This window comes from Ambystoma mexicanum, chromosome 5q (genome assembly GCF_040938575.1).
Source record: "Ambystoma mexicanum isolate Mex_15411 chromosome 5q, UKY_AmexF1_1, whole genome shotgun sequence".
Lineage (NCBI taxonomy): Eukaryota > Metazoa > Chordata > Amphibia > Caudata > Ambystomatidae > Ambystoma > Ambystoma mexicanum.
The window spans coordinates 784682539-784709436 of record NC_090933.1 but is presented as its reverse complement, the minus strand read 5'-3'; the positions used below and the strand labels follow the sequence as shown (position 1 = coordinate 784709436).

The 26898-nt window shown below is 45.7% G+C and overlaps 1 protein-coding gene across 2 annotated transcripts in view; it reads left to right on the top strand.

Moving 5' to 3' along the window:
* IMPA1 (inositol monophosphatase 1) overlaps positions 1-26898 on the top strand; it is a 319632-nt gene that overhangs the window by 183310 nt on the left and 109424 nt on the right. For both annotated transcript variants that reach the window (XM_069621274.1, XM_069621273.1), the window contains 2 exons: positions 20623-20731; positions 20868-20976. In XM_069621274.1, the coding sequence (XP_069477375.1) occupies positions 20623-20731; positions 20868-20976 (218 nt within the window). The remainder of the gene's footprint in view (positions 1-20622; positions 20732-20867; positions 20977-26898) is intronic.

Below are 26898 nucleotides of genomic sequence, written 5' to 3'. Positions count from 1 at the left end.
TTGAGGGCTTGCACAAGCAGTCTGGTATATGCTGTATAGTCTAAAATCCATGTTCTGTAGTACTACATAATCCTAAGAATGTTTGCATGTCTTTCACTCTGGTGGGTCGGGGGGTGGTGCTGCCGTTTCCTGATATTAACTGCCCTAGATACAGCCCTTCCTGCTGGCAGTACTGTAGTTTCGCCTTGTCAACCGTGTACCCCTTGCAGGCCAGTATTTACAGAAGTGTGAAAGTCTCTGCGGCAGTGCCACTCACTGTCATTATATACAAGCAACTCGTCCACGTACTGGATGATCATGCTGGGTACTTGGATGTTCCTTAAGTCAGCATGTAATATTATGTTAAAAATGCTTGGACTCTCGCAGTACCCCTGGGGCAAACCAGTATGTTCGAATCTTTTCCCCCCATGGGTAAATGCTGTAAAATACTGCGAGTCAGGGTTCAAGGGTATCGAAAAGAAGGCATTTTTCAGATACTCTACTGTAAAATGGGCTGCTTCCTTGGGAATACTACAAAGATTGGTGGGAGGGTTCAGGATCACAGGAAATTCCTTCTGTACCACGTTGTTTAGGACACGCAAATCCTGGATCATCCTCCAATTGCCCCCTGTTGCCTTTTTCACAGGATAGATAGCCGTGTTACACAGGGATGTGGATGGCACTATTATACATTGTTCGAGTAAGGCCTGTATTGTGTCTCGGATTCCCTCCTTGGGTCTCTTGATAGTGGGTACTGTTTCACCCGAGGCAGAAATGCTCCCGGTTTTAGTGTTATATGTACTGGGGTTACTGCCTGTAAAAAAGCCCAACATCGTGTGGATTAGTGGTCCACAACCACTCGGGTACATATTCTAAGTCTGCTTCAATGAAGGGGGCGGGGCTACAATGGCCATTGGGGGCATTGCACCTTTCGATACTGTACCCTCATTTTGCAGGGGATACAAATCTCTAGTATTCTCTCTCCATCACTGTCATTATTTTGAAATAATTCTGCATCTGTCCCTTCCTTCAGAAGTACAGTCGGGTCAATGCAAAGCACCATATGCCACTCGCCGCTGTCTCGGTCTGTCCCCAACACCACCACTCTCTTCGCTGACACTAACAACCCTTGCAGGTCTAGGGACAATATAGTGCCTACCACCAACTCTGGGCACACCACAGGGTGAAAAATAAATCTGTTGGCACTCTGCAACAGCTCGTGGCGATTTGTGGCACCACCTCCACAAGTACTGTTATTCTGTATATAAAGAGATCTGGCTCTACGGGTATCCACAGGCCACTAGCTACCCTGCGATTGCATGTATTACCACCATTGGTCTTATTGCACACATTCCTGGCATGGCGCAGACAATGCTGTGATATGTGAATGAGATTGTCATGTTCAACTTGCTGAGCAGGTCCTAGCCCATTAAGTTGACGGGAGAGCTCTCAGAATACAATAAGGGAGCACATCCCACCTTCCTTGCCACCTTTACGTTGACCTCTTCAGTGTATGGAACCGTAGAAATAGCCCCAGAGAATCCCTGCATGTCAAGAGTTTTGCCAGATAGCGGGAAGTCCCCCTCACTGATGCATGATTTCATTGCATCTGAATCAACCATAAAAATGAATTGCGTGTTTCCTATCTCTGCCCCCACCAAGGGTTCTTCTTCAGGGTTGGAGGTCATTGACTGGACCGGACACGCAATAGTTCTCTGTAGGCTGTCCTAGTCAGGATATGTTTCTCCTGGGAAGCGAAAAGGGGTTTCCCCCCACCATGGAGGTGCTTCAAAAAGGGGCAACCATACCATAACGTGGTTGTGCAATTCACCTGCTGAAAATTGTGCTGTGGTGTGCGCTATTGCACTGTCTGATGCTGTTGCGCTGGTGGGCCAGCTATCTGTGGGGGTAACTGAGTGTAGGCTTGGTGTATCTTGTAGGGTATATGTCCTAGTGGTTCGTAGTCATATCCCATCTCTGGTCCGATCCTACATTCTCTTCAAAAATGCCCCCACTTCCCGCAGTTCCAACATTGTGAAGGCTCCATTCCTCCTCCTCTGGGCCCCATTCCTAAAAAAAAAAAACTCCCCTTGCTCCCCGGAAAGCACCTCTTCCTTGCTGCTGTCCTTCTTGTTGCCACTGTGGGCCAGGGTAAAGTGGAACCCCACCCCACTCTCCTTGCCCTCCTTCCGACCAAACTGGAGCTATTCTAGTATTTGCAAACTATTGGGTGTTCCCTGCTATGTCTGCCTGCTCTGGCGTGGACACCGCCACCTCCACAGCAATTTTAGCTAACTTGCTTTGTACTAGTTTTGCTTCCTCTGCTTGCCGCTTCTGGGCTGTTTCCTTGTCACGCTGTTTTATCCGCTTACAATGTTGTAGTATTTTGCTCTGTATTTCGACCCGCCCCTTCGCCCGATGCTCACAATTGTGTCTAGTGCTTTTTGCACCTCCTTTGGCAGGCCCTGTCTGACAATAAAATAGAAGAAGGGTATAGACCGATCCCATGAGCCACACGTCTTCGCTCTCCACATTTCCTGAACATTAAGAATAGATTGAGGGGTCTTCATCATTGCCCATCGTGCATTGTATTGGATTGCAGGTCAGCTGTGTCAGGGTATGCTCGCCGTAACACGTCCCATATTTGTGCCCAAATCCTGGTAAATGATGCTCCGGCGTGCGCATCGTTCCCTAAATTTACTCCCAGATATCCTGCTTTTACCCACTCATCCACAGCCTGGTCTCCAATAGTCGCAACCAAAAGGCTTTTCTTGCCACCGACCGCCAGCGGCACCCCAGCTGCCTGTTTTTTAAATCCATAAATCAACTTGCCTGCATCAGCCGTAAGTGGTGGGAGCGCCTTTATCAAATTATTTGTATCCATCTGTGCCACGGGACATACTGCAGCCTGCCGGGCCCCTTATGTATATTTGCATCTTTGCCCTACCCCAGTCAATCCCCCCACTTCCTTTTATCTTTGCCACTGCCATCCGGCCATACATACTCCTTAACTTACCATCCCACAAACTCTCCAACCAGGGAGTATGATCAGGCGCTTGCTTTGCCTCGTGTTCTTCATCCTCCTCGAACTCATCAATTCTACTCCAACCGTCTTCCTCTGTCTTTACGAGATCTTAAATTCCCATAGCCTAAGCTGTCCGCTCGCTCGCCCCCTTTTCCCTTCTCTATATGCATGTTCCTTATTACTGAGCCATCTATTCTGAACAAAAAGTCTCCTGTTTTCCACCCACCTGATCCTTCCTCTGCCGATTTATTGCCATTCACATCACTCTGTGCTGCCCGCAATCTGGTCAGTTGTGTTTGTGCCAAGGCTAATGCCAATTCCAAGTGTTTTATTGATGTCTGCATGCGCTGGGACATCCGGACGTGATGCTTATGGGGGTGGTAGGTCTATCGCTGTGGTGGACACATAAGTCTGGTTAGTATAACCTTCTGCGGGGCGAGCTGTCAATGGATGTATTACCCCACGTTCCGCTGGTGCCCCGCCCTCCTTTCCTGAACAGTTGCACCTGCTATCATTCTGTGCCTCTCTTTCCACAGGATTTTCCATATCTTCGAACATCTTCGAACATCTTCCAGAGTTCTAATATTTCTCTCCTTCTTTACAGCGGTTTCCCCTTATATTTACCTGTCAAAAATGTGGACATGTGTTCCAAAATACCCTTATTATGGGAGCCCTGCTCTGGCCAGGAGCGGGGCATTCCCCCCACTTCTTGTCTCCACCGCCCATGGCTTGTGATACTTTTTGATTATGTCGCCATATAGTGGCAGGGCTTTATACATTTATTCTTTGGGTGATTCCCCTCCCATTACTGCCCTTACACCTTTGCTAGCGTGCCGTGCATACTGCTGCTATCCGTCAAAAAAGTCAGTCCTTCATCCCCTCCTCCCTGCCAAAGAAATTAAGAGAAAATACTTTTCCTTCCCTTCACACACAGCTGTTTTCACCCCCCCCCACATACACGCAAACTAAAACACACTGTTACCTTAACAACGCCCCTCCTTGGGCCTTTACCCTACACAAAAAGTCTACAAAAATGCTAAAATAAGCTAAAATAACAACCACTACTGTTCCCAAGCCCACTCATTATGCAGAACTCCTACTTGTTTCTTTTTTTTCTCCATTACGCAGTATAAGTGGTACCACCTTCTCCCCTTACTCGGGAAAGCTCCCTGACATTCCGTTATCCTTTCTTTAATATGCTCCTTAAATTATTATAATAAAATGTAAAACAAACCTAATCCACACCACTCCAACTTCGCTTTCTGCGTGTTCCAACCCTCACACCTTCCCATAAACTTGTCCCGTACTTGTATCACTTGCAAGAGTATACTCACATGTGCTTGTTCACCCAAACTCCTCTGTCACAAGGTACCAATATCTACACAAAGACGCGTCCCGCACCAAAGAGCAGACCGGAATTCGGCTAAGACTGCCCCTGTAGACCACTCGACAATACGTGTTTTTCGGGACTGGTGGCTGTAGGTGGGCGCGGCCCCTCCGGAGAAGCGGACTGGAAGCCTCTGTATGCACGGGTGGCGCTATATCACGTCAGGGTCACCAGATGAAGGCTTGCCCCTAGACGCTCACACCAGAAAAAATACAACCCGCAAGGGTAAAAAGGCACAAGTCACTTTTGCAAGTATAACTAGTATTTGTTTCTACAAAATAGGTGCATCAGCAAAGAACTCTGCTGTCACGGAATGTTCTGCCAAAAAAAGGTACAAGCAGAATCTTATGGAGACACAACGTCATAGGTGACGTCATCGCATACAGTGAGAACTCACCTGTCTGGTTGGCGCAACCCTATACATGGTCGGCCTGCTCCATAGGGGATGCCAGGTCATTGGTGCCAGCCCAATCTGTTCGTCTTCCATCACGTGGGTTCTGCTGGGCTCATCATCTCCAAAGAACAATACTACTCTATCATTATAAAGTGCGCCTGGCATGGTCCGGGACTGGCACAGGGTGGAGACTCGAGGTTAAACCGACACACTCATCCTTCACTCATTCCTGCTCGCGTCATCGGTTCCCAAGGCTTCCACCCTTGCTTTTGAACTATAATTTATCCTTCTCTGTACCTCGCAGTACAAACCATGTGATTGTAAAATGAAAGGTGGGATGACCATACTCTCAGATCTTTTATGCTTGATTGGTTTATGGCTGGTGGTCTGGGGTCAACTGGTATCTTGGAATTCAGAGGTCTCTGGACTAGGGCAGGTTGTAGGGGCTATAACTCTTTGTTAGCTGGGTGGGGGGGGGTCAAAGGCCTGCTTAGGCCTGTTTGTGATAACACGTACACTTGGGCGCCCAGTTCTGTCTCGTGGACTTGCAGGGCACATTGCTTTCAAAACAAACATATTGGCAATAACCTTAAGACAAAGAAGGGTTTCTGTGAAATTTGGAGGCATAGGCCTCTCATCAGTGCTTGGGCCTGTTCAGATTTCCCCCTCAGGTTCGCGGCCTGCGTTTAACACACTAAATACTGCATGGCCATTGAAGGCCCTGTGCTTCAGCATGGCTACTAATATCTACAAAATGGCGTTTGCTCGTATGCGTGCACTATGTCTAAATGTCTAAATTGCAAATAATATTATGATTGTGCAGGGACTTTTAGGCCCCCGCAGCCCATGGTCCACTATGGTGCTTTCAATGGGGCTCACCTTACCTTATAGCACCTAGGGGGTTGGGACTGGCTTACTCTCTTCACAACAGACTCTATTCATGTCTCAGGAGTTCTAGCAGGATACCACCAAAGAGTCAGCTCGATTCGGAAGACTGTGCACTGCACAATGGCTCAGGGTTCCAGGGTATTGGTGTATTGCAGCCCTGCCAGTTCGCAGCACGATGTGGGATGGCTCAAAATGCAGGTATAATTGAGTCTAGTGGATCTCACCAGGTTCTGGGTCAATGTTTTCGGAGTCCCCAGGTCACTTGGAAGGAAGGGCTACACGAGGTTCCGGTTACACAGCAGGTCTTTGGTCGCTCAAAATCATCTCGGCTGCGGTATCTTCATCTTCCTCTTCGAATTTGGTTCCAGTGGTCGACTACCTCGTCAGCTTCCAGGATCTGACTTTTATGCAGGGACCAAGCCAATTACACAAGCAGGCAATGTTCAAACTTGAGGGGTTGACAGTCCTTTCAGGACGGCCAGCCTCTCAGTTTGAACTGCAGGCAGGATGGGAGACAAAGGGCTGCAGAGTTTTGGGCTCCTCACTCGCTTCCTGCTTTCACAGACACTCTGGAGCCTGGGACGGTTTGACCGAGGTCTCCTGCCAAAGATAAAGTTAACACAAAGGAATTTCCCACCCTTAATGTCAGGAGAAGGAACAAGAAAGTACAAAAAAATGGCAAAAAAAGACTGGGCCCATTTTGGTAAAATGGGCACCCAGAGGTGCCTTTACTACAGCTGTAATAACAGCGCGCGGTAAAGCTGCACAGTAATAATAGAAGGGTTCACTGCCACTAGCCATTAAAGGTAAGCTTGTCCCTGTAACAGAATTGTTACAGTTTTGTGAGAAATGGGATACATTGCATCTCCCCAGCACTCCACATAAGGGTGTGTGTGGTTTTCACCTAACAAAATGTAGAAGGGATAAATCCATCCTTTCTACTGTAGTTCTCACAAGGTTAGTTTGAGAAAGTAAAAGGGGAGCCCAACGGGCAACCCTGTAATATTAAAGGTACTTACCAAAGAAAGTGTCAAAGAAGATGAAATTAAAAGTACACTATGGAGAGTCTTAAAAATGACACCCATAAAAAGAGTAAAAGTCTGTGAGTGTGGAAAACAGTTGCCACTCACTGAGATATTGGGAAAAATAATCCACCAGTCCAGCAAAAAGTTCTTGGGGTTTCACAAGTGAGGGAGATTTAGCCCTAAAGTTAAAATCTTCCCTAACACACGAGTAGCAAATTCACAAAGATGTTTTTGACGAATGTTGGGGACATTTATCATTTGTGGACCTCTGCACCTCTTTCTATAACCATGAATGAGTGGAGCATTTTTCCACTCATTCATCCTTATGGGTTCTGTCTTTTGGAACTCTATTCTTTGTATTCTACTGTCCTGTGCAGTCTATTTCCTCCATACCGCTTAAAGGCATCTGTATTTTACAGTGACAGCACCCAGCTCCTTATGGGCAGTGTTGCTAGGGGCCCTTAGGCTCCCCCTTTGAGATTAATTTCTTTATCCTAGAGTTATTACCGTTCTCTAGGATAGAGAGATACTTAGTATCACTACTAAAACTTTATAGTCTGAGAGATTGACACACACCACCTTCTGGAACTTTATGAAAGGTGAGGCTTCTTGAGTGAAAAGCATGTTGACCACTGCAAGCTTAAGCAACCAAAGAAGACGACGACCAGAGACGCCTGCAGATATTTTGCAACCCCGTGAAGTGACCACTGCTGTCCTGACCAGTTTTTCTACATGACAGAGGAACTCCAAAAAGGGCGACTCCTTCCCTTTGACCTGTGGGAACAACCAGTCCCAAGGCAAACTTTGAATTTAGTAATCTCCTGCCCATTCCGAGTGCATCATTGTGGAAAGACCGAACTAGTCCAACTCTTTGTTGAGCCATCAAGGACCCGCCAGAGATCCGATCCAACTCGCCCAGACTCCCTCACCAGAGTGTGGGACTGTGAGAAGCGAAGAAGATTGACCGGGAAAACGCATCCCTTGTTGGTGTTGAAAGAAAGGCGCCAAATCCACAGAGTAAACCAAGAAGCTGCTGCTGACAGATCCTGTGCATTGCCCTGCCTTTCATCATCAGACCAAGGAATCTGGAGGTCAGCTCCAGAGATACCACATTGAGGAGAATCCAGCCACAACAGTTTCTTCTTACCGAAGGTATTGTGGGGAGAAAGGTATTGCTTACCTTGACCTGTGAAGTCGCTCAAGAGCGTTGGAGTGCACGCAGTGGTGCCCAGGGCATCCCCCTTTTACCTCCAACTCAAGCTGCTGCTTGTGTCATTTTAGCGAGTCCTTAACAGGATCTCCAACGTTGGTTTTAAACTTGCAACCTCGAAAAGACTACAGACCTTTAAGTATCCACAGGAACTTTCATATTCTGCTGCTTGTCAGACTTTTAAGCCCTCTCTGAACGGCCTTTAGCTAGGGTTGTGTTTCTGGACTTAAAAGACTGACTGTGCGAGGACACCATCTCTAGAGCCTTGAACGGTGCTAGTATTGCACTAACCAACTATTTTCCTTCCTAAAAAGTCGCTATCTTAACTGTGTATGCAGAATAAATGCCTTAACGGATTTGCAAGTGCGCGTCATTAACTGATATATGATAGAATTGTCGGGGGCGTGGCCTGGAGCCGATGGCGTATAGAGGCTGAATAGCCGAGCTCCGGCCGAGACGCCGTTTCTCAATCCTTTTTGCCGGTATAAGAATTGCCTATGACCACGAAAAGCTGATGCAGAGGTGGGAGAAGCTGACCCCGACACAACCTGCTTGACCAACTGGGAAAATCAGACCCTCTGGTCGGCGAAATTGTCCTCGAATCATACTCCCTCCCCCGCTTCCATACGCATCCAAGATGGCGCCCCGTGCCACTTAGCGGAAACTCCGAGAAGGAAGCCGCCATCAAACGGCATCCGGGGATTAAGGTGGCCAGATCGAGCAGAGACAACACGACGGAGCACGATCGCATGCAGAACATCGAAAGGGAGAGCCCTCATCCTCCTTCTCACCGCTGGGCGAGGCCCGCCACAGCGGCACCTGTACACCCGAGGTACACTACGTGGGCTCAGCCGTCGCTGAGGGCGCACACTACCACCGGAGGTTCCTCCCCAGCGTCGCCCCGAGGCACAGGACAGCGAGAACCAGCTGCAAGAGCGTGACTACGGCGCCCCCAGATCTCCCTATCCCGGCGAGTCGGACGCTCAGAGGTAAGGGCAGCGACGGCGACTTCACAGATATAGTGGCGCCACCCCTAACCCCCTGCAGATTCGGATTAATTGACTTTTGACACCTTGGGAACATCACTCATTACTCTACACACGGGGAGACGGCTGATATCCCCACCGGTAACTCATCTAGAGTGTCCCAGGGGCAGCATCACCGAGACTCCAAAATGGCCGCCAGGAACAAAGCGAAAGCAGCCACCATGTACTCATTTGTATCCGCCAAGCCAAAAACCCCCATACAGGCTCGCTCTTGTGCCCCAGAGATTACCCACACGAAAGAGGGGGAAACCACAGATAACCACTCCCAAATATTGGAGGCTATTGCTTCATTGAGGACACACATAGACTCTAAGATCGACGAATTTAAAATGGACATTCAACTCATGCGTCAGGACGCCCGCAAATTAACCGAGAGGGTGACAAACATCGAGACGTCAATAGAAGAAACGGCTGGGGCCACAAGAGTCTTGAAGTCCAAGGTTGCAGACCTAGTGAAGAAAGTGGCTATCCTAGAGGAGAGGTCTGAGGAGGCCGAAGGTCGGGCTAGATGGGGCAACATTAGGATCCTAGGAGTACCAGAAGGAAACGAAGGCCCAAACACTATAGCCTACGTAGAATCCTTGCTACAACAGGAGATTGGGGCCGGGAAACTGTTGCAAGGATTCGCGGTCGAAAGGGCCCACAGGTCACTCCAGAAGCGGCCACCACCTGGATCATTTCCACGACCAATAATTGCTAAAATTCTAAACTTTCAGGATAGGGAAATTATCCTACGGCACTCCAGGGAAGAAGGCCCCATCGAACGTGGCGACTCTAAAATAACCATTTACCCCGATTACACTCAGAGTGCAGAGGGAGAGGAACTCTTTTGTCCTGGTAAAAGCAAGACTTCAACAACTAAACCTGAAATACAGGCTGCTCTACCCATCACGCTTGAAAGTCATCTTCAACGGTGTGCCATATTCCTAGAAAACCCAACGGCCGCCAACATGTGGCTGGAAGATAACAACCTCACAGATGGCAAAGATGCTCCCCAGATAGAAGATTGAGTCTCTCAGACCGTCGGTACACGACACACGCTGCCATAAATGGCCACAACAAGCACAATCAACCGGACCTCAGAAGGTAATCCAACTAACAGCTACATAGAAACGGCCCTCGTTCGGCCTCTCCGCCAGACACCAGCCCTATCCCTCGCAGAGAATCCGGGTCGGGACAGCCACCTGCCCGACCCAGCTCGCGTCCGATACCCGGATGGGTCAGGACGGCTCGAGAGCGCCCGAGCACCACAACGAAGATGTAGTCACTGGGCGCACCAGTTTGAGTTTTGTTAACAGTTTTGTTAGTTATACAGTCTTCACACCACTATCGCTGAAGAAGCACAGGATGGGTGCATGCCACAAGTTGGGGGGCGAAGAACCCGATTACTCCCATCAACGGTCTCATAACCTCGGATTGGCATTACTACAGGCTCCAGAAGAGGAGCTGCCAGCCAGCCTCAAAACATTGACCCGATGGCGTCACAACTCAAGGTTATGACGTGGAATGTGAGAGGGATGAGCTCATACCTGAGACGAAATCGAATACAATCCTATCTCCGCAGGAAAAAGGTCTCGATTGCAATGTTGCAAGAGACGCATCTTACGGAAGACGCCATGTCCACATTAACAGATCGATGGGCTGGCACCGGGAGAGGATCCCCTTACTCCAAATACTCAAGGGGGGTGTTCACATGGGTGAACCCGAATGTGCCCTTCCAATTGCAAGGATTCGAGTCCGATAAAGGGGGAAGGTATGTGATAATTTGGGGCACTATCGAACAGACTCCAATTTGCCTAGTCAATTCGTATTTCCCGCTACACGGAATACCATCACACCTCAGAGCAATAAGCTCAAGGATAGCATACCACGGAAATAGGACCTTTATATGTGGGGGGGGGGGACTTCAACTGTATCATTGATGGCTCTATGGACAGGTCAGCACCACCCCCCATCCAAGTAACCCCGCAACATGTGCTCTGACAGAAACACTGCAACAACTCGACTTGGTGGATATTTGGAGGGAACAACATCCTGTTGAAAAGATCTATTCCTATTATTCAGCCCCGCATAAGATCCACACGAGAATCGACTATCTGTTCATCGACAGAGAACAAATACCATTGGCAGAAACCACAGCATATTTAGGAAGATCAATCTTAGACCACTCCCCACTGATCATGGAATGGCAATTAACGGGGCCTAGACCTCCAATCCCCATGTGGAGGATGCCCACTGCGGCCCTCGCCGACCCGGAGTTCAGGGAGGACCTCTCTGAAAAACTAGAAGAATACATTGACATTAATAAAGGCTAAGTATCTACTTGGAGCACATTGTGGGAAGCCATGAAGGTCGTGGCTAGAGGAGAAAAAATATCAAAAGCTGGAGGCACTCGTAAGCAATTGAGGTCTGAACTCGAAGCACAAGAAAAAGAGATCTCCCGCCTAGAATCCACCTCAAACATTACTCCAGAGGTTGAAACGAAGTTGAAGGAAGCCCCCGAGAAATGCCAATCTTCCTGGGACAGATTGGAGAAGTTTGACTTCGCGACATACACTACCAGGTCTCATAAGGAATCCGACAAACCCGGCAGACTGCTGGCCTGGCTATGTAAGCGTGAACGCCCAGGCAACTCCCAACAGAGATACTGGACGAAAACGGGACACGTCACAAGACACAACTAGGAATTAATGAAGCGTTTGCCAAATTCTACTCCCACGAAACACAAATAGACAGAGATGAAATCAAAGAAACACTAGATGAGATAGGCCTCCCCAAAATATCCAGCGAGCAGAGAGGGGCACTGGAGATGGAAATCACAGCAGAAGACGTGACTGGTGCAATCAGATCACTGGCCACCTGTAAGGCTGCCGGAAGTGACGGCCTCCCGCCTGAATTTTACAAAACATACAAATCCATCCTCACCCCAATCCTCCACGAGGTCTACCTAGAGGCCTACGAAAACGGGGTTTTACCTAACACTATGAAAGAGACAATAATTATTCCCATGCTCAAACCAAACAAACCACCCACTGACTGTGACTCTTATCGCCCTCTGGCCATGTTAAATTATGACAGTAAGATTCTCACCACTATACTGGCCAGCAGACTCGCTAGGGTGGTAGGGTCCCTAATCCACGAAGACCAGAATGGCTTTGTGCCAGGACGCAACACCACAGCCAACCTGAGAAGGCTTCAACACATTATGGCCGAAACCTATGAGAATGAAGAAGACCTAGCAGTACTATTACTCGATGCCATCAAGGCCTTTGATTCTATCTTCTGGGAGTGGCTCGTCGAGGTGCTGAGGGGGTTCGGGATTGGCGAGGGCTTTGTCAGATGGATCACAGTACTCTATAATTCTCCTATGGCAAGAGTAAAAACTGGCAGAACAGTGTCTGATTCCTGGAAAATACAAAGGGGCACCAGACAAGGGTGCCCACTGTCGCACATGCTATACATATTGGGCCTGGAGCCGATTGCCATATATTTTAGGAATCAGTTCTTTGACACTGGCGTCAAAGTGGGCAACGAACATAACATAATATCCCTATACGCGGACGATGTCCTTTTATACTTGAAAGATCCCCAGGTCAACGCACCAATCACATTGGATGTACTAGACAACTATGCGAAATACTCTGGGATCAAATTCAGTAGACTGAAATCCTCTGCCTTTCCCTTGGCTAGCCTGAGAGGCTTAGAAGAAACTGACCTCCCGAACATTGGGATAAAGTGGCAACTCGACACGTTCCGGTACCTAGGAATTAATGTGAGTCACACCCTGATGCTCACACACGAGCACAACACGGAAGTAGCAATAACTAGCCTTCGCAGATCCATGAAATTTTGGTCTAGACTCCCACTGGCAATGGTGGGCAGAGCAGCAATCGTTAAGATGATAGTCCTCCCCTGATTTCTGTATTTCTTCGTCAACATATGCCACTACGTCAGACCACCCTTCTTTAAGAAACTAGAGGCACTTATCAAGGACTTCCTATGGGGACCTACCAGGCATAAATTGACTTTGGCTACTCCATCCCTCCCATACAAGGAAGGGGGAATACAACTCCCAGTTGTATTATCTTGCGGCACAGCTTAGCCACCTGACGAAGTGGCTCTCGGACAAACCATCAGCCGAGCTGGGACTATTGAGACAATCTTCCTCCAGAATATTCCCCAGGGAAACTCTTTGGAACCCCCTACGACAATCCCCAGATGCCCCCCTGATCATCGAACTTGGCAGGCAGATTTGGATCAGAACCTGCTACATCAGGCAGGTGAAACACCCTTACTCTCCAGACAACCCCATCCTGGTTGACGTGTGCAGAACAGAATCGGATCTCTCCACAGCTAGGAGGTGGGAGGACTCTGGAATTTACACATGGGGGGGGATATGTTTGAGGAGGGCGAATTCGGGGATTTTGAATCGCTGCAGGCTAATGAAGGGCTATCAAGCAGCCAGTTCCTCTGGTATCATCGGCTCAAACAAACTGGCAAGAAGATCTGGTGCAGCTGGCCGGAGGAACCCACCCCAGACCCACTGTTACAAGAGATGCACGACCTCACGAATGGCTGGAAACCGGTCTCTCGACTCTATAAGAGGCTCATCGACAAACCCAACCCCAAAAGCGCGACACTGAAGGCGAAATGGGAAACGGATCTTGAAACTACGCTTACAGACAAGGAATGGGAAAGAACGCTACTATACCCCAAGAAGGTGTCGAGAAACTCCAGATTCAGTCAGATACAACTAAACGTCCTGTATCGGACGTATATGACCCCACACACGGTGGCCTCCTTCAACAAACAGGCCTCCCCGGCTTGCCCATGGTGTGGGAACGACAAAGCTGATCTGATCCACATGTTCTGGACTTGCACCAGGACAATGGTGCTGTGGTCCAAAGTGAAACAAACCTGCACTGACGCCGGGATAAGCAGATATGAATGGACACCCAGAGAATGCTTATTAGGGGTCTGCCCCAGACCAAGCAAATACAAACATGTTGTTAAATTGATGGACATTTCATGTATCCTTGCGAAAAGAACTATAGCCATGGCATGGAAGACACCAGGGGGCCCTAGACATGAACGCTGGATGAAAGAACTAGAGAGATGACTGTACCCAAAACCAGAGCCTGGCAAGATGGAATCACCTCTAACGGAGACATTGCGAGTGGCACTCTGGACTCTTGGAAGGCCCTCTTGAGAGATATACACTTCAGTGCAGACCACAAACCCCCTGATAAACCCCACTACTTTGCCATAACTGATCCCTCGCACTCACCTGGATATGGTGATCTTCTTGACCGAGATCCCTCCAACTTCCCGAGACGTCGGAACCCCCATTTGCACCCATGCCCATCTAAGTAAAAGGAACTGTTTCCCATGAAGACTGTTGTTGTTTATGTTTATTGTTTTAGTTAATTTTCTTATATTTGTATGCATCCAATACAAATGGCAATAAAATAAGTTTTAAAAAAAAATGATAGAATTGTCATACTTGTCAAATTGCTGCTACAATTGTAACCGCGAGCATTCGCAAACTAAGAAACATACTTTGAAAAGTATCTAAACATATTCCAAAGTGTTCGAGTGTAAACGCATTAAGTATTTAAAGGGATTCTTTTGTAGATATGATAAATATATACGTTTTATATATTTATATTCGTAAATGTTTCTTTGGCATGCATTGCTAGCTGGTTTCGGTGTACTTACTTACAGCTCACATCTTCCTCTTAAGATAAACCTGACTGCTCTGCCACTCTACCAAGGTCTCTGAGTAGTACAGACTGATACTAAGAGTTGGGGCGATCTACAAACCACAGGGATATCTTACTAAAGTCATAATACCAAGTGGCACTTTAGGAGAACTCCCCTAACAGTTGGTCAGGGAACTTAGTTTAGTTTGTTTATTTGTATATCGCACCGAGCCCGTGGGCATCTGGGTGCATTTCTTACATATGAAGTTACATAGGTACAGTGAGCAGATGACAATTTACAAGTGTTGCACAAATAATTTACAGAACGAGATACAGGTGCGCAACTACAGGCAGCAAGGATATTGTAGCAGAAGTCATACATGAACATAAATATACTTCTCTTGAGCAGAAATCGAATTTACAAAGGAATTACAAAGTATACAAGGCTGCAGTTAATTGCAAGGTTGCGGGTCAGTGGCGAAAGGATTAGGGTTCTTGTGCCAGAAGCCAGGTTTTAGTATTCTTTCTGAAAGGTTAGAAGCTGGTTCATATATAAGTGTCAGTGGAAGGGAGTTCCATAATTTTGCTGCAAGTACCGGTAAACTGCTCCCTCCTGCCTTTTGAAGTTTGAAGCCAGGGACTTTGAGGCAGTGTGCTTGCGCCGATCTCAAAGGGCGGTCAGAGGTATTGTGTGCGAAGTTTTTAGTTTGGTAGCTCAGTGCTAGATTAGCAAGACATTTGTGAGTCAGAGAGAGCATTACAGTAATCTAGCTTGGAGAGTACTAGCGCTCTGGCTAAAGTGATGAAGTTAGGTATCGATAGGAAGGGTCTGCATGCCATGATTAACTTACAGTTATAAGCTGTGGATGAGGTTAATGCGTTAATCTGTCTAGAGGGATTTAGAGATGAGTCGATGTATATGCCAAGGGTTTTGACATCTTTGGATACCTTAATGGGGTTGCCATCGATTTTGAAGGTGTCAAATTGCTTACTTAGTTTGTTAATTTTGAGCTAAGAGCCTAGAAGGAGGAGCTTTGTCTTTTCGTCATTGAGACAGAGTCCATGTTTAGCCATCCAAGCTTGGATGATGCTGTAGATATCATTCAGTAGCTTATTGTCTGTGTCATAATCGCCGGTGACTGGTATGAGAATCTGAGTGTCATCTGCATAGTTCGTGTAGTTGACCCCCAGATTGTCAGCTTTTCCACCGATAGCACTCCTCAACAGGATAGTGCACAAGATACACCAGGAATGAGTTACTCTGATCCTAATTGCTCCTATGTGGGCACGACAACCATAGTTTCCATACCTACTCAAACTAGTTATGTGCAAACCGATGAAACTTCTGTGCCTCTTCAACATGCTGCCCCAACACGAAGGGACAACACTCCATCAATGCCCTCAAACTATGAACTTGGCAGCTTGGCTGCTGAAGTGATCGAATTGGGGGCCTAAATCTTCCACAAAGGTGTATGGATATCCTGAAGGAAGCGCAGAAACCCAACATTAGACACTGTTACTTTAACAAGTGGAAGTGATTTGCCATTTGGTGCAGATCACAAGACATACATCCATTTGAATGTTCACCATATAACATTCTTCACTATATGCTTTACTTTCTAGATTCAGGTTTAATATTTAATTCTATCAAAGTTCACCTAGCAGCTCTGTCTGCTTACACTACATCACAAAGTAAAGTGTCATGGTGGAAGGTACCAGTTATTAAAGTATTCAGGAAAGGAGTAAAAATGCTACACCCTCCCATTTCTAATCCTTCACCAGACAGGGATCTTAACGTTGTCCTCACAAAGCTCATGGGTCTCCCCTTTGAGCCTATGCACAAAGCCAGCCTAAAACATTTGACCTGCAAGACTGCCTTTCTAGTAGCCATCACCTCTGTAAAATGAGTGTGTGAGCCACAAGCACTCTCAGTACAAGACATTTCATTATCCTCCACAAGGAAAAGGTGGTTCTTAGAACGCTCTCTGGGTTCTCACCTAATTCATATAAAAGTTCCATGTTAACCAGTCCATTGGACTACCTACCTTTTTCCAAAATCCATCTAATTCGGCAGCGAGAAGCCTCCATACCCTCGATGTAAGGCGGGTGGTCTTGTACTACATAACCACACCTCTAAGGGAAACAGACCAACTCTTTGTTTCCATAGCACCCGGCAGGGAAGGAGATCATATTTCAAAGAACGCTATCTCCAGATGGATAGTCAAGTGCATACAACTGTTCTACTCACTATCAAACAAGACTGCCTTTTACACCAAGAGCTCACTCTACAAGAAGTACAGGAGCTACCTTACCATTTATTGCAAATGTCCCCTTAGGCGCTATTTGCAAAGCAGCTACTTGGAGCTCCATTCATAAATGTACTCATCCTTACTGCATTGACACACATTCTAAAGTAGATTCGCAGGTGGGACAAGTTTTGCTAAAACATCTATTTGCCGCTGTACCTTCTCACAACCCATCTCCTTCTCCAGGTACTGCTCGGTAATCTAAGCATAGCATGTGATCTAAGCAGGTCCACAAGCCTCCGAAGGCCTACATTACACACCGTAATCATATTTATGATGCTTGTATCTGTTTAAATTTACATGTGCCTGCCCTGCCTCCTCTCTTGGGGTCAGCGATGCATAGATGTTTTCTCGATCTACCTTTACGCTTACCTATTTCAGTACTCGCGCTACACATTTCATGCAACCTCATGTCGGAAACAAAACAATCTGATGGACCTCGACACGTGAAGGAACATGGGTACAGTAGACGTCACACTAGGGATAGTATTACTAACCCGCCCAGTTGACGTCCCTTTTCGAGTTTCATGTAATACTCTGCGACTAACACTAGATGTCGGCCTATGCATAATATGTGAATTTAAGCAGATACAAACATTAGAAATTTGATCAGATGTTAAAGCTGTTGGCCCTGAATACATTATCATTTTCTTAGATGTTACAACGAAATGCACTTAATAATAACATTAATTCAAGTTTGGCACCAGTAAACTCCAGTTGAACTCGAACCCAAATGCATCTTTAAAAGGGCAAATACAAATTTCAAGTTTGATTATTTCGGGTGGTCAAATGGATCAACTATTTGTTTGGGGACATGTATTCAGATTCACTTAGGGGAACGTAAACAAAGTGCATGCAATACATTGAGAATAGCAGCATTACAGTGGTGCTGTTGAAAACTGCTGACTTTAAATGAACTCTTGAGTTGATGGATGGGAACTTGCTGTCAAGGTAAGTGGTTGTTCACAGCACCAATTTCTAACTTTGAATTTAACCATTTGTCAAAAGAAAAAAGTTTCATTTGATAGTTGAAAGACATTTTTGGCTAGTCAATGGAAAATAAAAACTATTCATCAAGGAATGTGTCATGTTAAATGCAGTCTTTTGAAAACACAAGTAATGCTTCTGACTGTGCTGGGTAGATTGGGACTTCTGATCCATAAGATTCATCTCAAAATTCCCTCCAGTTCAAACTGATATTTCAAAATCGAAAGGAAAAAACACTTAATAAAGCTACAGTGAAATTATATATCCATTTATAAACTTGGCTGTAGCTTTGACATAGTTTGGGTTACATAAATATTAATGACCTATTCCTAATCAGCTTGGTATGCTCACTAAAATGCATATACATTTTATATCCAGAAATGCATATATTGTTACATAAGTAATAAATGATAAGATAACTTTGCTCAGAATCCTAAGAATTAAAACGTGTGTGAATCTGCATATCCTGGCAAAGCATAATTTGTTCCTTTCTTCAATCTCACATACTTGCATCTAGTTAGTTATTTAGAAAACAAACTTTTTTACAAAAATCCACAGCTCACTTGTCTAGGTGCATGGGCCAGGTGGAATTAGAGGATGGTGTTTCTGGGAGCGTATTGGTGACACAAACCAATCCAGGGTCCATCCAGTCGGAATGGCTACGCCATATTACACTAAAATGGGCGGAGATAGTCTGCTTTATTCTCATTATCTTAAGCGAAAGGGTTCTTTAATCGATATTCTTTTGCAAACTGCCAAAATGGTATTTGACCAAGTTAATTCATACCACATATGTTGACAGGAAGCTATGTCACTTCACAAGGGGAACAGAGTTTGGACTCCTTGCTACCTGGATCCAGAGACTTAGGAGGGTAACCGGATGGCCTGTTGTTCAGTGACTTGCTGAACCAAATAGGACAATACCAGCCATAGGGTTCGGAGAGACCCATCTCAGGTTGTTTCCTGAGCAACAATGAGGTTATTCTACAACTGAAAATTAAGCACCTCTTTTGTATATTTAGATAGTAAACCCCTTAGAAATATAGTAAACCCCTTAGAAATAGAATCCTAGGGAAGGGGCGGGACACAATTTACCCTTAGAAATTTAAAATAATAGAATTTCCCTGGTTTGTTTCGGACGCCAAGGCATAACTGCATTTCTGGTATCAGGAAAGACCTACTGATGTCACAGATTAGTAAAGAAATTAAGAAACCATGTATGGCAAACTGTAGCAACCTTAGCCAGTTAATAACCGTGATGAATCTCATGATGTCCCAGCTACCCGAGGGGGAGACCCTTTGCATAAGGCCAGAGTGGTGAGGCTGCTAACCGATAGCCCCCCTGGGGGTGGTACTCAGCGGGTAGATCTCATGGGGAGGGATTCCCCCTCTGGGATACAGGGAGGACATCAGGAGCCAACATGGTACAACACCCATTCACCCACTTTTTCCTCATCTTCTTTGTCTTCCCCTAGTCCTATAGGTTGCTCTATGTACTTCTGTTATAGCAATGGTATTACTTCTGGGACAAGGATGATTAGGGCGGACTCCATTGAACTTTCCCCTCAAAGTACTGAGACAAGGAAGATCAGGACCACATTCACAGAGTCATCCTATCAAAGTACTGAGATGAAGATACACAGAGCCCTAAACAACCTCTCAGAAAACCAGAGTGAAAGTTCTACTTATCCAGTATCAGGTAGCTTAAAGATGTAAGGGGGACTAACATTGCTGCCAGTCTCTCCTCGGAGGCACTGCGAGCGAAGGTGCTTACCTGCACCAGGAAGATCTGAGCCTGCAGCTGCTGACCGGGACGAAATGGGGAGAGTTCTGCAGTCCCTACCTGCTTTGCCAAAGACAGTGTGAAAAACGAGCAAGACAGAAGTCAGCGGTGCAGGCGAGCATGTACGTGCCACTCAGCTTCACAGAAGAGTGGCAGAGCCGTGTACACCAGTGCAAGAAGAGGAAGAAGCTGGGAAAAGCTGATAGAGGATGTACAGAGACCTGAGAAGGTGCCGAAGGACTCAGAGCCCCGAAAGAAGGTACAGGGGCTTCCTGGGGGGCTCTGGGTCTTAAGAGCAGCTGTTGTGAGAGGGTCTGTGACCCACACTTAAGAAACTGATACGAAAGGGTCTGAGACCAACATTTAAGAAGCCATTTCAAAGGGGTCTGGGACCCACATTTGAGAAAGGCAGACCCTGGCAGGAAAGTACACTAGGGCTGCCTAGTGAGCAACCAAGAGGACAGTAAGAAGGGGTTTGGGACCCGCAATTGAAAAAGACAGCCACTGGCAGGAGAGTATACCAGGACTGTCCATTGACTATCAGGCAGTCATACACAACACACATTCTGTGCAAGCCATGACAACGTATACGTCTACAGGTTTCCACTCTTGTACACTATGTGATGGTCGTGGTTATGCACCTTACATGTACAGTCCTCTATGCTGTTTATTCCTGTATCCTTTAGTACATTTCTTTTTGCAGACCTTCTTCTGTCTGAGTTCCAAAATGGTTTTCAGAGAGAGGCCTATATGTGAACCTCTGCGTTTGATTTTCAGTGCCTGTAGGTGACTATTTTACGGACTATCTGACATTGCTTTCTCAAACCTCTAATCACATGCAGGATGGATTATGTTTTCAAGTGATATAACAGTTTATTTTGCAATTTCAGATCGAATTTGGAGTCGTGTACAGTTGTGTGGAAGATAAAATGTACACCGCTAGGAGAGGCCATGGAGCGTTTTGCAATGGCCAGAAGCTCCAAGTGTCAGGGCAGAAAGGTACTTTTTAAAAGAATCACTCTCTTATGATTATGGTTTCTAATTGCTGTTAATCAACATAATAACTTTTTAATGAGATTAGCGATTGTTCTGTATTTCATTGTGAAATAAGCAAACTGTTCTTGTTTTCAAACAGATATCACAAAGTCCCTCATACTAACGGAGTTGGGGTCAGACCGTAACCCAGAGGTTGTAAAAATCGTATTTTCCAACATGGAAAGACTTCTTTGTATCCCAATTCATGGGTAAGTTGAAACATCCTTTGTTGTCAGAAAGTATTGATTCAAAATGAAAATACGTAGAATACTAATTGTTGGTATGTTGAAAGTCAATATTTTACAATTGCAAAAATATCCTTTAGTTACGTTCTGGTTTATTTCTGTTTGCAGTAATTATGGAGAGCCAAAGTACTGATTTTGTTTTCAAACTTTTAAAAATAGAAGCAGCTGTGGCTGCATGGTACGGTCAAAAAGAATTGTAGGGGCTGGCCCCTAATCATCCTAACCCAAGCAGGACCACCACCCGAGGAACGAGTGCACATTTTGTAGGTAAAGCAAGTTTGTTGTACAATCGTCCGGAGAGCAGTTAGATGACTATATCGAGCCAAACTAACCCAAGTCTCACTGAACCACATAAGTTGACGCATTATATACATTTCTGCAACAGTTACAACACTCCGATATTTTTTATTACAATCCGGCCCCACACATGATTGGACAAACCTACTACAAGGAAATCCCATACTTCTCCAATTCTTCCATTCTCATTGACTTCTGAAACACTATGTATTGTAAAACATAAATGGTTTATTTAAATACAAGTAGGCCCAGATACATCTTGGGAGGAAATAAGTACAATCACATTATATATAACCACAATTATAAAAACACAACACTATGCTTGAAAATGCACAGACCAAATCGTATAACCTTATTTGGAACACCTAACCATAGTTCTAGGGAAGTCAAAACCAATAGTTACTTTTGGATTACTTACAGTGATACAAGGGTAGTAGACCCTAAAAGTTGTACCGTGACGCTCAGCAAGAAATCACATAGTAAGTCAACTGGACAATATACTTTTCAGAATAGTGGAACACTTATTCCAGGAACAGTATAAGCCTATAACTCTGATTCAGGATAACAGTTATTATAGGGGAGTTGGACCTCGGGGTGTAATATTCAATTACAGTTGCTTTTTACTTCAGACTAAGGGAAGAAATATCTCTAAACTTATTTTAGGATAACACAGTTTTACTCAAGGTAAGTAAAGCCTATATACTTTTGTAAGGCGCTAGCAGCAACCTAAAAGGTAATTATGGCCTAGGCAGACTAATTATGAACAGGCTAACAGCAAGTCAGGGGAAGCAAGACCGAATTGGGGACAATCATACAGTTTTCCTAACAGGAAAACTAAAGTGAAACCAAGAACATTACTTTTGGGAAGAGGGTAACCAATTCACAGATGAGTAAGTTAACCTTCTATCTATTTTCTGTTAAAATGGCAAAACTGTTTCTAAGGAAAGTAAGACTTTGAGAACACTTTTTTAAAAGATTTTTATTTACTTGTGCATAATCAAAAGTACATGATTTTTACAAGGCTAAACATTGATTAAAGAGATCGGGCATATATGGCTCAGTTACCAGTGTTCGAGTCTAGTGGCAGGTAAACAGCGGTTTGCCTGTATGTGAGAAAGAGAATTTCCATTGGGAACCTCACCCCTCGCAGAAGCAGTTAGAGCGAGAAAATGGGCTGGGAATGCGCTATGCCCCAAGGGCGTTGATTTTAATAAACGCTGCTTCCAGCAGTTTGGATGTTGCAACAGTCCAGCGGGTTTTTTCCCCAGAAATGAGACGGTACCACCAGGTGTCTTCTTCTATTAATTGACGATCAACCCAGCAGGGTGAAAGGAAAGCAATTTGTTCTTTCGTTAAGGAAGGACAGTTCAAAAGGAGGTGGCGAACTGACTCAATAGAGTCTGGAGCCTTGCATAGTCTACAGCTTTTAATAGCAGTTTGGTGTCTTATTCCCAAGATTTCTCTTGTGTGAAGTATGTTCAAGCGTGCTCTTAAAAAAATAGATCTTAATTTCCTATCCGGAAATTTTGAACAATAGACTAAAGGAGTGTTTAGCCTATTGAACGTAGGAGGAAGGTGGCTCAGCAGCTTGCAAGCATGTGCTTGATCATTGGTCGTTATCCAATCCTGATTTTTGAGTTTTTTACTGACTCTTACTGGATTGGAGATGAGGTCATCCGTGGTACACGCTAGCTCCTGCAGTTTCTTTTTTTGGCGTTCAGCCCAGTTGGCAAGAGCCTTACACTCAGTTGAAGTCGTCTCTTGAGCAATGACATTGCAGATGGGGAGCCCATCTTTTATGAGAATCTTTCTGAATAGTGCTAGTGTAGAAGCATTCACCGTGGCCCTCGATGATAGTAGGCCCAGCTCTCTTCTCACGGCCACAATGGGAACAGAGTTCAGGAGTCCGAGAACAGATTTCCAGATGAAACCCTCCAGTTTCTGCCAGAAGGAGGTTGGTATGGTAAGTGTAGCATCCATACCGTTAGTCAGGGCCGGAACCATTTTGCCCTTGTAGAAATTGATAGCCGGTATCAAAGAAAATTTGCCGTACTTGCGATCCACCATTCTTAGTTGTGAAGTTAGATTTTTTGCTTTCGCCCATAGATGTTCTTGCATTTTAGCATCCTGAATACTTCCATCAAGAATTACTCCGAGGTATTTGAATTGGGAAACCACTTCAATTTTTGTTTGGTGGACAGTCCAGGGCCTAATATTTTTCATCGATGGCTGATTTTTGGAGAAGATCATGATTTTGGTTTTCAGCTTATTTATGGCCAAGTTGTTGGTGTCCATATATTGGGCTAAGTTGTTCAGCTGGCGTTGGAGGCCAATGGGCGTTTGATCAAGCAGGATCATATCGTCTGCATATAAGATTCGAGAAAGCTTGGAGCCACCAAAGTTCGGAGGAAAGGAGCGCACAGTGGATTCTGACTCTTTGAAATCACCCAGAAAGGCAGCAAAAAACGCCGGGGCCAGCGGACAACCTTGCTTGACTCCTCTTTTGGCTGAAATTTCCTTTGACAGAGACCCTTGTTTATTGAGACGGACACTTAACGTGGTGTTGGAATGCAGTGCCATTATTGGATTTAGGATGGCATCTGGGCATCTTTAACTTGTTCCACAAAAGCATTCTGTCCACTTTATCGAAACCCTGCGAGAGGTCGATGAAGGCCGCGTATACTGTCGGGGCCCCTTGTTTGATTTTCACCTTCAAGATGTTGATTATCAAGATGTTTACCGACGTGCTTCCGTTCTTCTTGAAGCCAACCTGAAAGGGGTCTCTGCAGGGGACCGAGAGCGCCCAGCGGCGGAAGCAGTCCAGCAGAAGAGAAGCAAATAATTTTCCCAGGATATCCAGCAAAGCTATGGGCCGATAGTTACCTGGATCATCTCGACTTCCTTTTTTGAAGATGGGTATTATTATAGCTTTGGTCCAGGATAAAGGGATTTTCCTATTATCGGCACAGTGTTTGAAGAGAAGACTTACAAAGGGAACCCATTCCTTGATGTGAGTTTTTAGGTCCAAGTTGGAGAGGCCGTCAGGGCCCGGGGCTCTAGAGGATTTCAATTTCTGAATGGCCATAGATATATCTGTTTTGTCTGATAAATCGGCCCAAGGTGACTGCGTCAGCTCTACCCGCAGATTTATGGTGGAGTGTGGGGTCGTAAAAAGCGCTGTAAAAAATTGAACCCAGGCTGCTTCTGACACTGCTCTGATCATGTTGTTATGTGTGTTGCTCTGCGAATGGTTTATCAGGTTCCAAAAGTCGGCAGTTTTTTTTGAGGCAAGTACTCTTAGCATTGTTTCTGCGTCGTTTGGATATATAACTGCTCTCCTTGATCTTATCCATGATTTGTAGATTTTGTTCTTGTTTTCCCATGCGTCCCACGCTGCCCGTGTATTTGCAATCGTTGCTCTGCGTTTTTGTTTTCTTAACTCCTTCTTTTTCTCTGCTATTAGTTTGTCATAATTATGAGTAAAGGATGATACAGTAGTCCTCCTAGGCCCCATCTTCTTTCTATGTTCAATCAGAAACGGAAGGTAGTTGGGCCTCTGTGTCTTTCCGGAGGTGTTAGGAGTTTTAGCTATCTCAGCGTAGTGCTAGGTTGGAGAACGCACATTGGCCGCAGTAAGACGAAGCCGGGTTTGTTGGGAATTCGTCTCGATGGAAGGAGAATACTGGTTACACAGTTTGACATCGGCTGACCATTCCAGAGTGAGCATGTTATGATCGCTTGCCTCCGTTTTCACCACCTGGTAGTTGAGAATTTCTGTGGTTAGTGCCTGTGAGACAAAGATGTAATCTAGAGTTGCCGTCGACTGGCCTCTTTCCCAGGTTGGAATGTGAGTGTCTTTGCCCAAGATCCACGCTGCGTTGTGCATCCCTCTTGCAGCCATGAGGTTCATCCAGGCTTTACCTCTATGTTCCGATTGCGTAGTGGGAACGTCCACAAGATCTTGTTGGTTATTGTGGATACAATTCGCATTAAGATCTCCGCAAATTATTGCATACGGGTTGTTCCATTCCAGCATGATTTCATCTATGGTTTCAGCCATGATTTGGCAGAAGTCTGCTGCTATTGTTCTTTGCGGGTTCCAATACGTGGTTATCAAAGCTAGAGGGTGCTTATGACGGGTTTTAGTACCAGGGCGTAAGCTGTCAGCCTCGTAGTTCCACTCTATAAGGACTGCCAGAACCCCATATGACCTCTTCATAGTCTTGATAATTCACTTATTTAAGAAGGCACACAGCTTATTCAAGGTAAGTAAATCCTATATATACTTTTCAGAATGGCAAAACATATCTAAGGTAAGTAATAACTTTTTGTAACTATTCACTCTGAGAGTTTAAAGTTACCAACTAACTCATTCACAAGTTAGTAAACTTTTCAACATTTGTTTTACTTTTCAAGGCAGTCCCCTTAAAGTATCCAGCCCTTTCCAATTCTACTACATGAGTTCTCTCAGAGGCAGAAGAGGGACCCCAGTGGTCTAGGTAGGGTGAGATAAGGCTCAGTTGCAGGCAAAGTTCAGAGTTCCAGAGGTAGACTGGTCAAACAAGTAAGTATTTTGCTTTAGAGTTAGTTGAGGGTGCAGGGACTTCAGAGAATACACCCTAGGATGGAGGTCTTCACACTATGGGCTGCGCGCCCTATAGGGGGTGTGGCTGCATTCCCGGGGTGGGGGTAAGACCCCTGACTGAAATGGCCCATTACATAGCTCATTGGAAATGCTGGCTGGGGAACTTCTGTATGTGCGAGTGTTAGCTCCTGCGCCTCCTCGCACATATGGACAGAGCAGCTGGAGCAGGGGTATTTCAGCACACACACACAGGCCCCTGCACGCATGTTGCTTCCTGATTCCTGTTCATGATGCAGGAGCTGGAGCGCTGGGGAGGATACTTCAGGACAGGGCAGATGGTAAGTTTATATTCATTTATTTTTTATTTAAATGCATGGCTGGGTGTATGCTTGCGTTATGAGCGAGTGTATGATGGGTGCTCATGTGAATGATAAAGTGTTTGCTGTGTGAATGCTGTCTGAATGTGTGTTTTTGTTGGTCCATGGAGCTGATTTTGGTGAGTGGGGGAAGGAGGCTTGTACAACAAAGGCATTTTAAAAATGCCTTTTGTTGCACAATCCCCCTACCCACCTGCCAAAATCAGCTTTCCTTCTGAGGCGCTGTGGAGCCCAGCGCCAATTGCAAACTGTTTGGCTTTTTACCCAATTTTTTTTAAAAGTATGCTCTAACATGCAACATTGTAACCCATTATTAAAAAGAAAATCCTGGGTTGGAAAACCTTCCAAACTCCTCTTGATTGGTTAGGGCACCCTTGCTACGCTCGGTCGCTATGGCATATCTGAGGGAAATATGTATGCCCTCCACTTAAAAAATTCACCAGCCACCACTGGCCCTGGGACTGTGCTGGGGATCGGTGGGAACCACGGGATAGTGGTGGGAGAAGGGTGGGGGTTGGGTGAGCCAGGGACTTGGTAGGAGTGGGATGAAGGAGCCCAGAGACTGTATTGGGAGCAGGTAGGGGAGCCCAGGGACTATAGTGGGGTGCAGTGATGGCGCGCGATAGT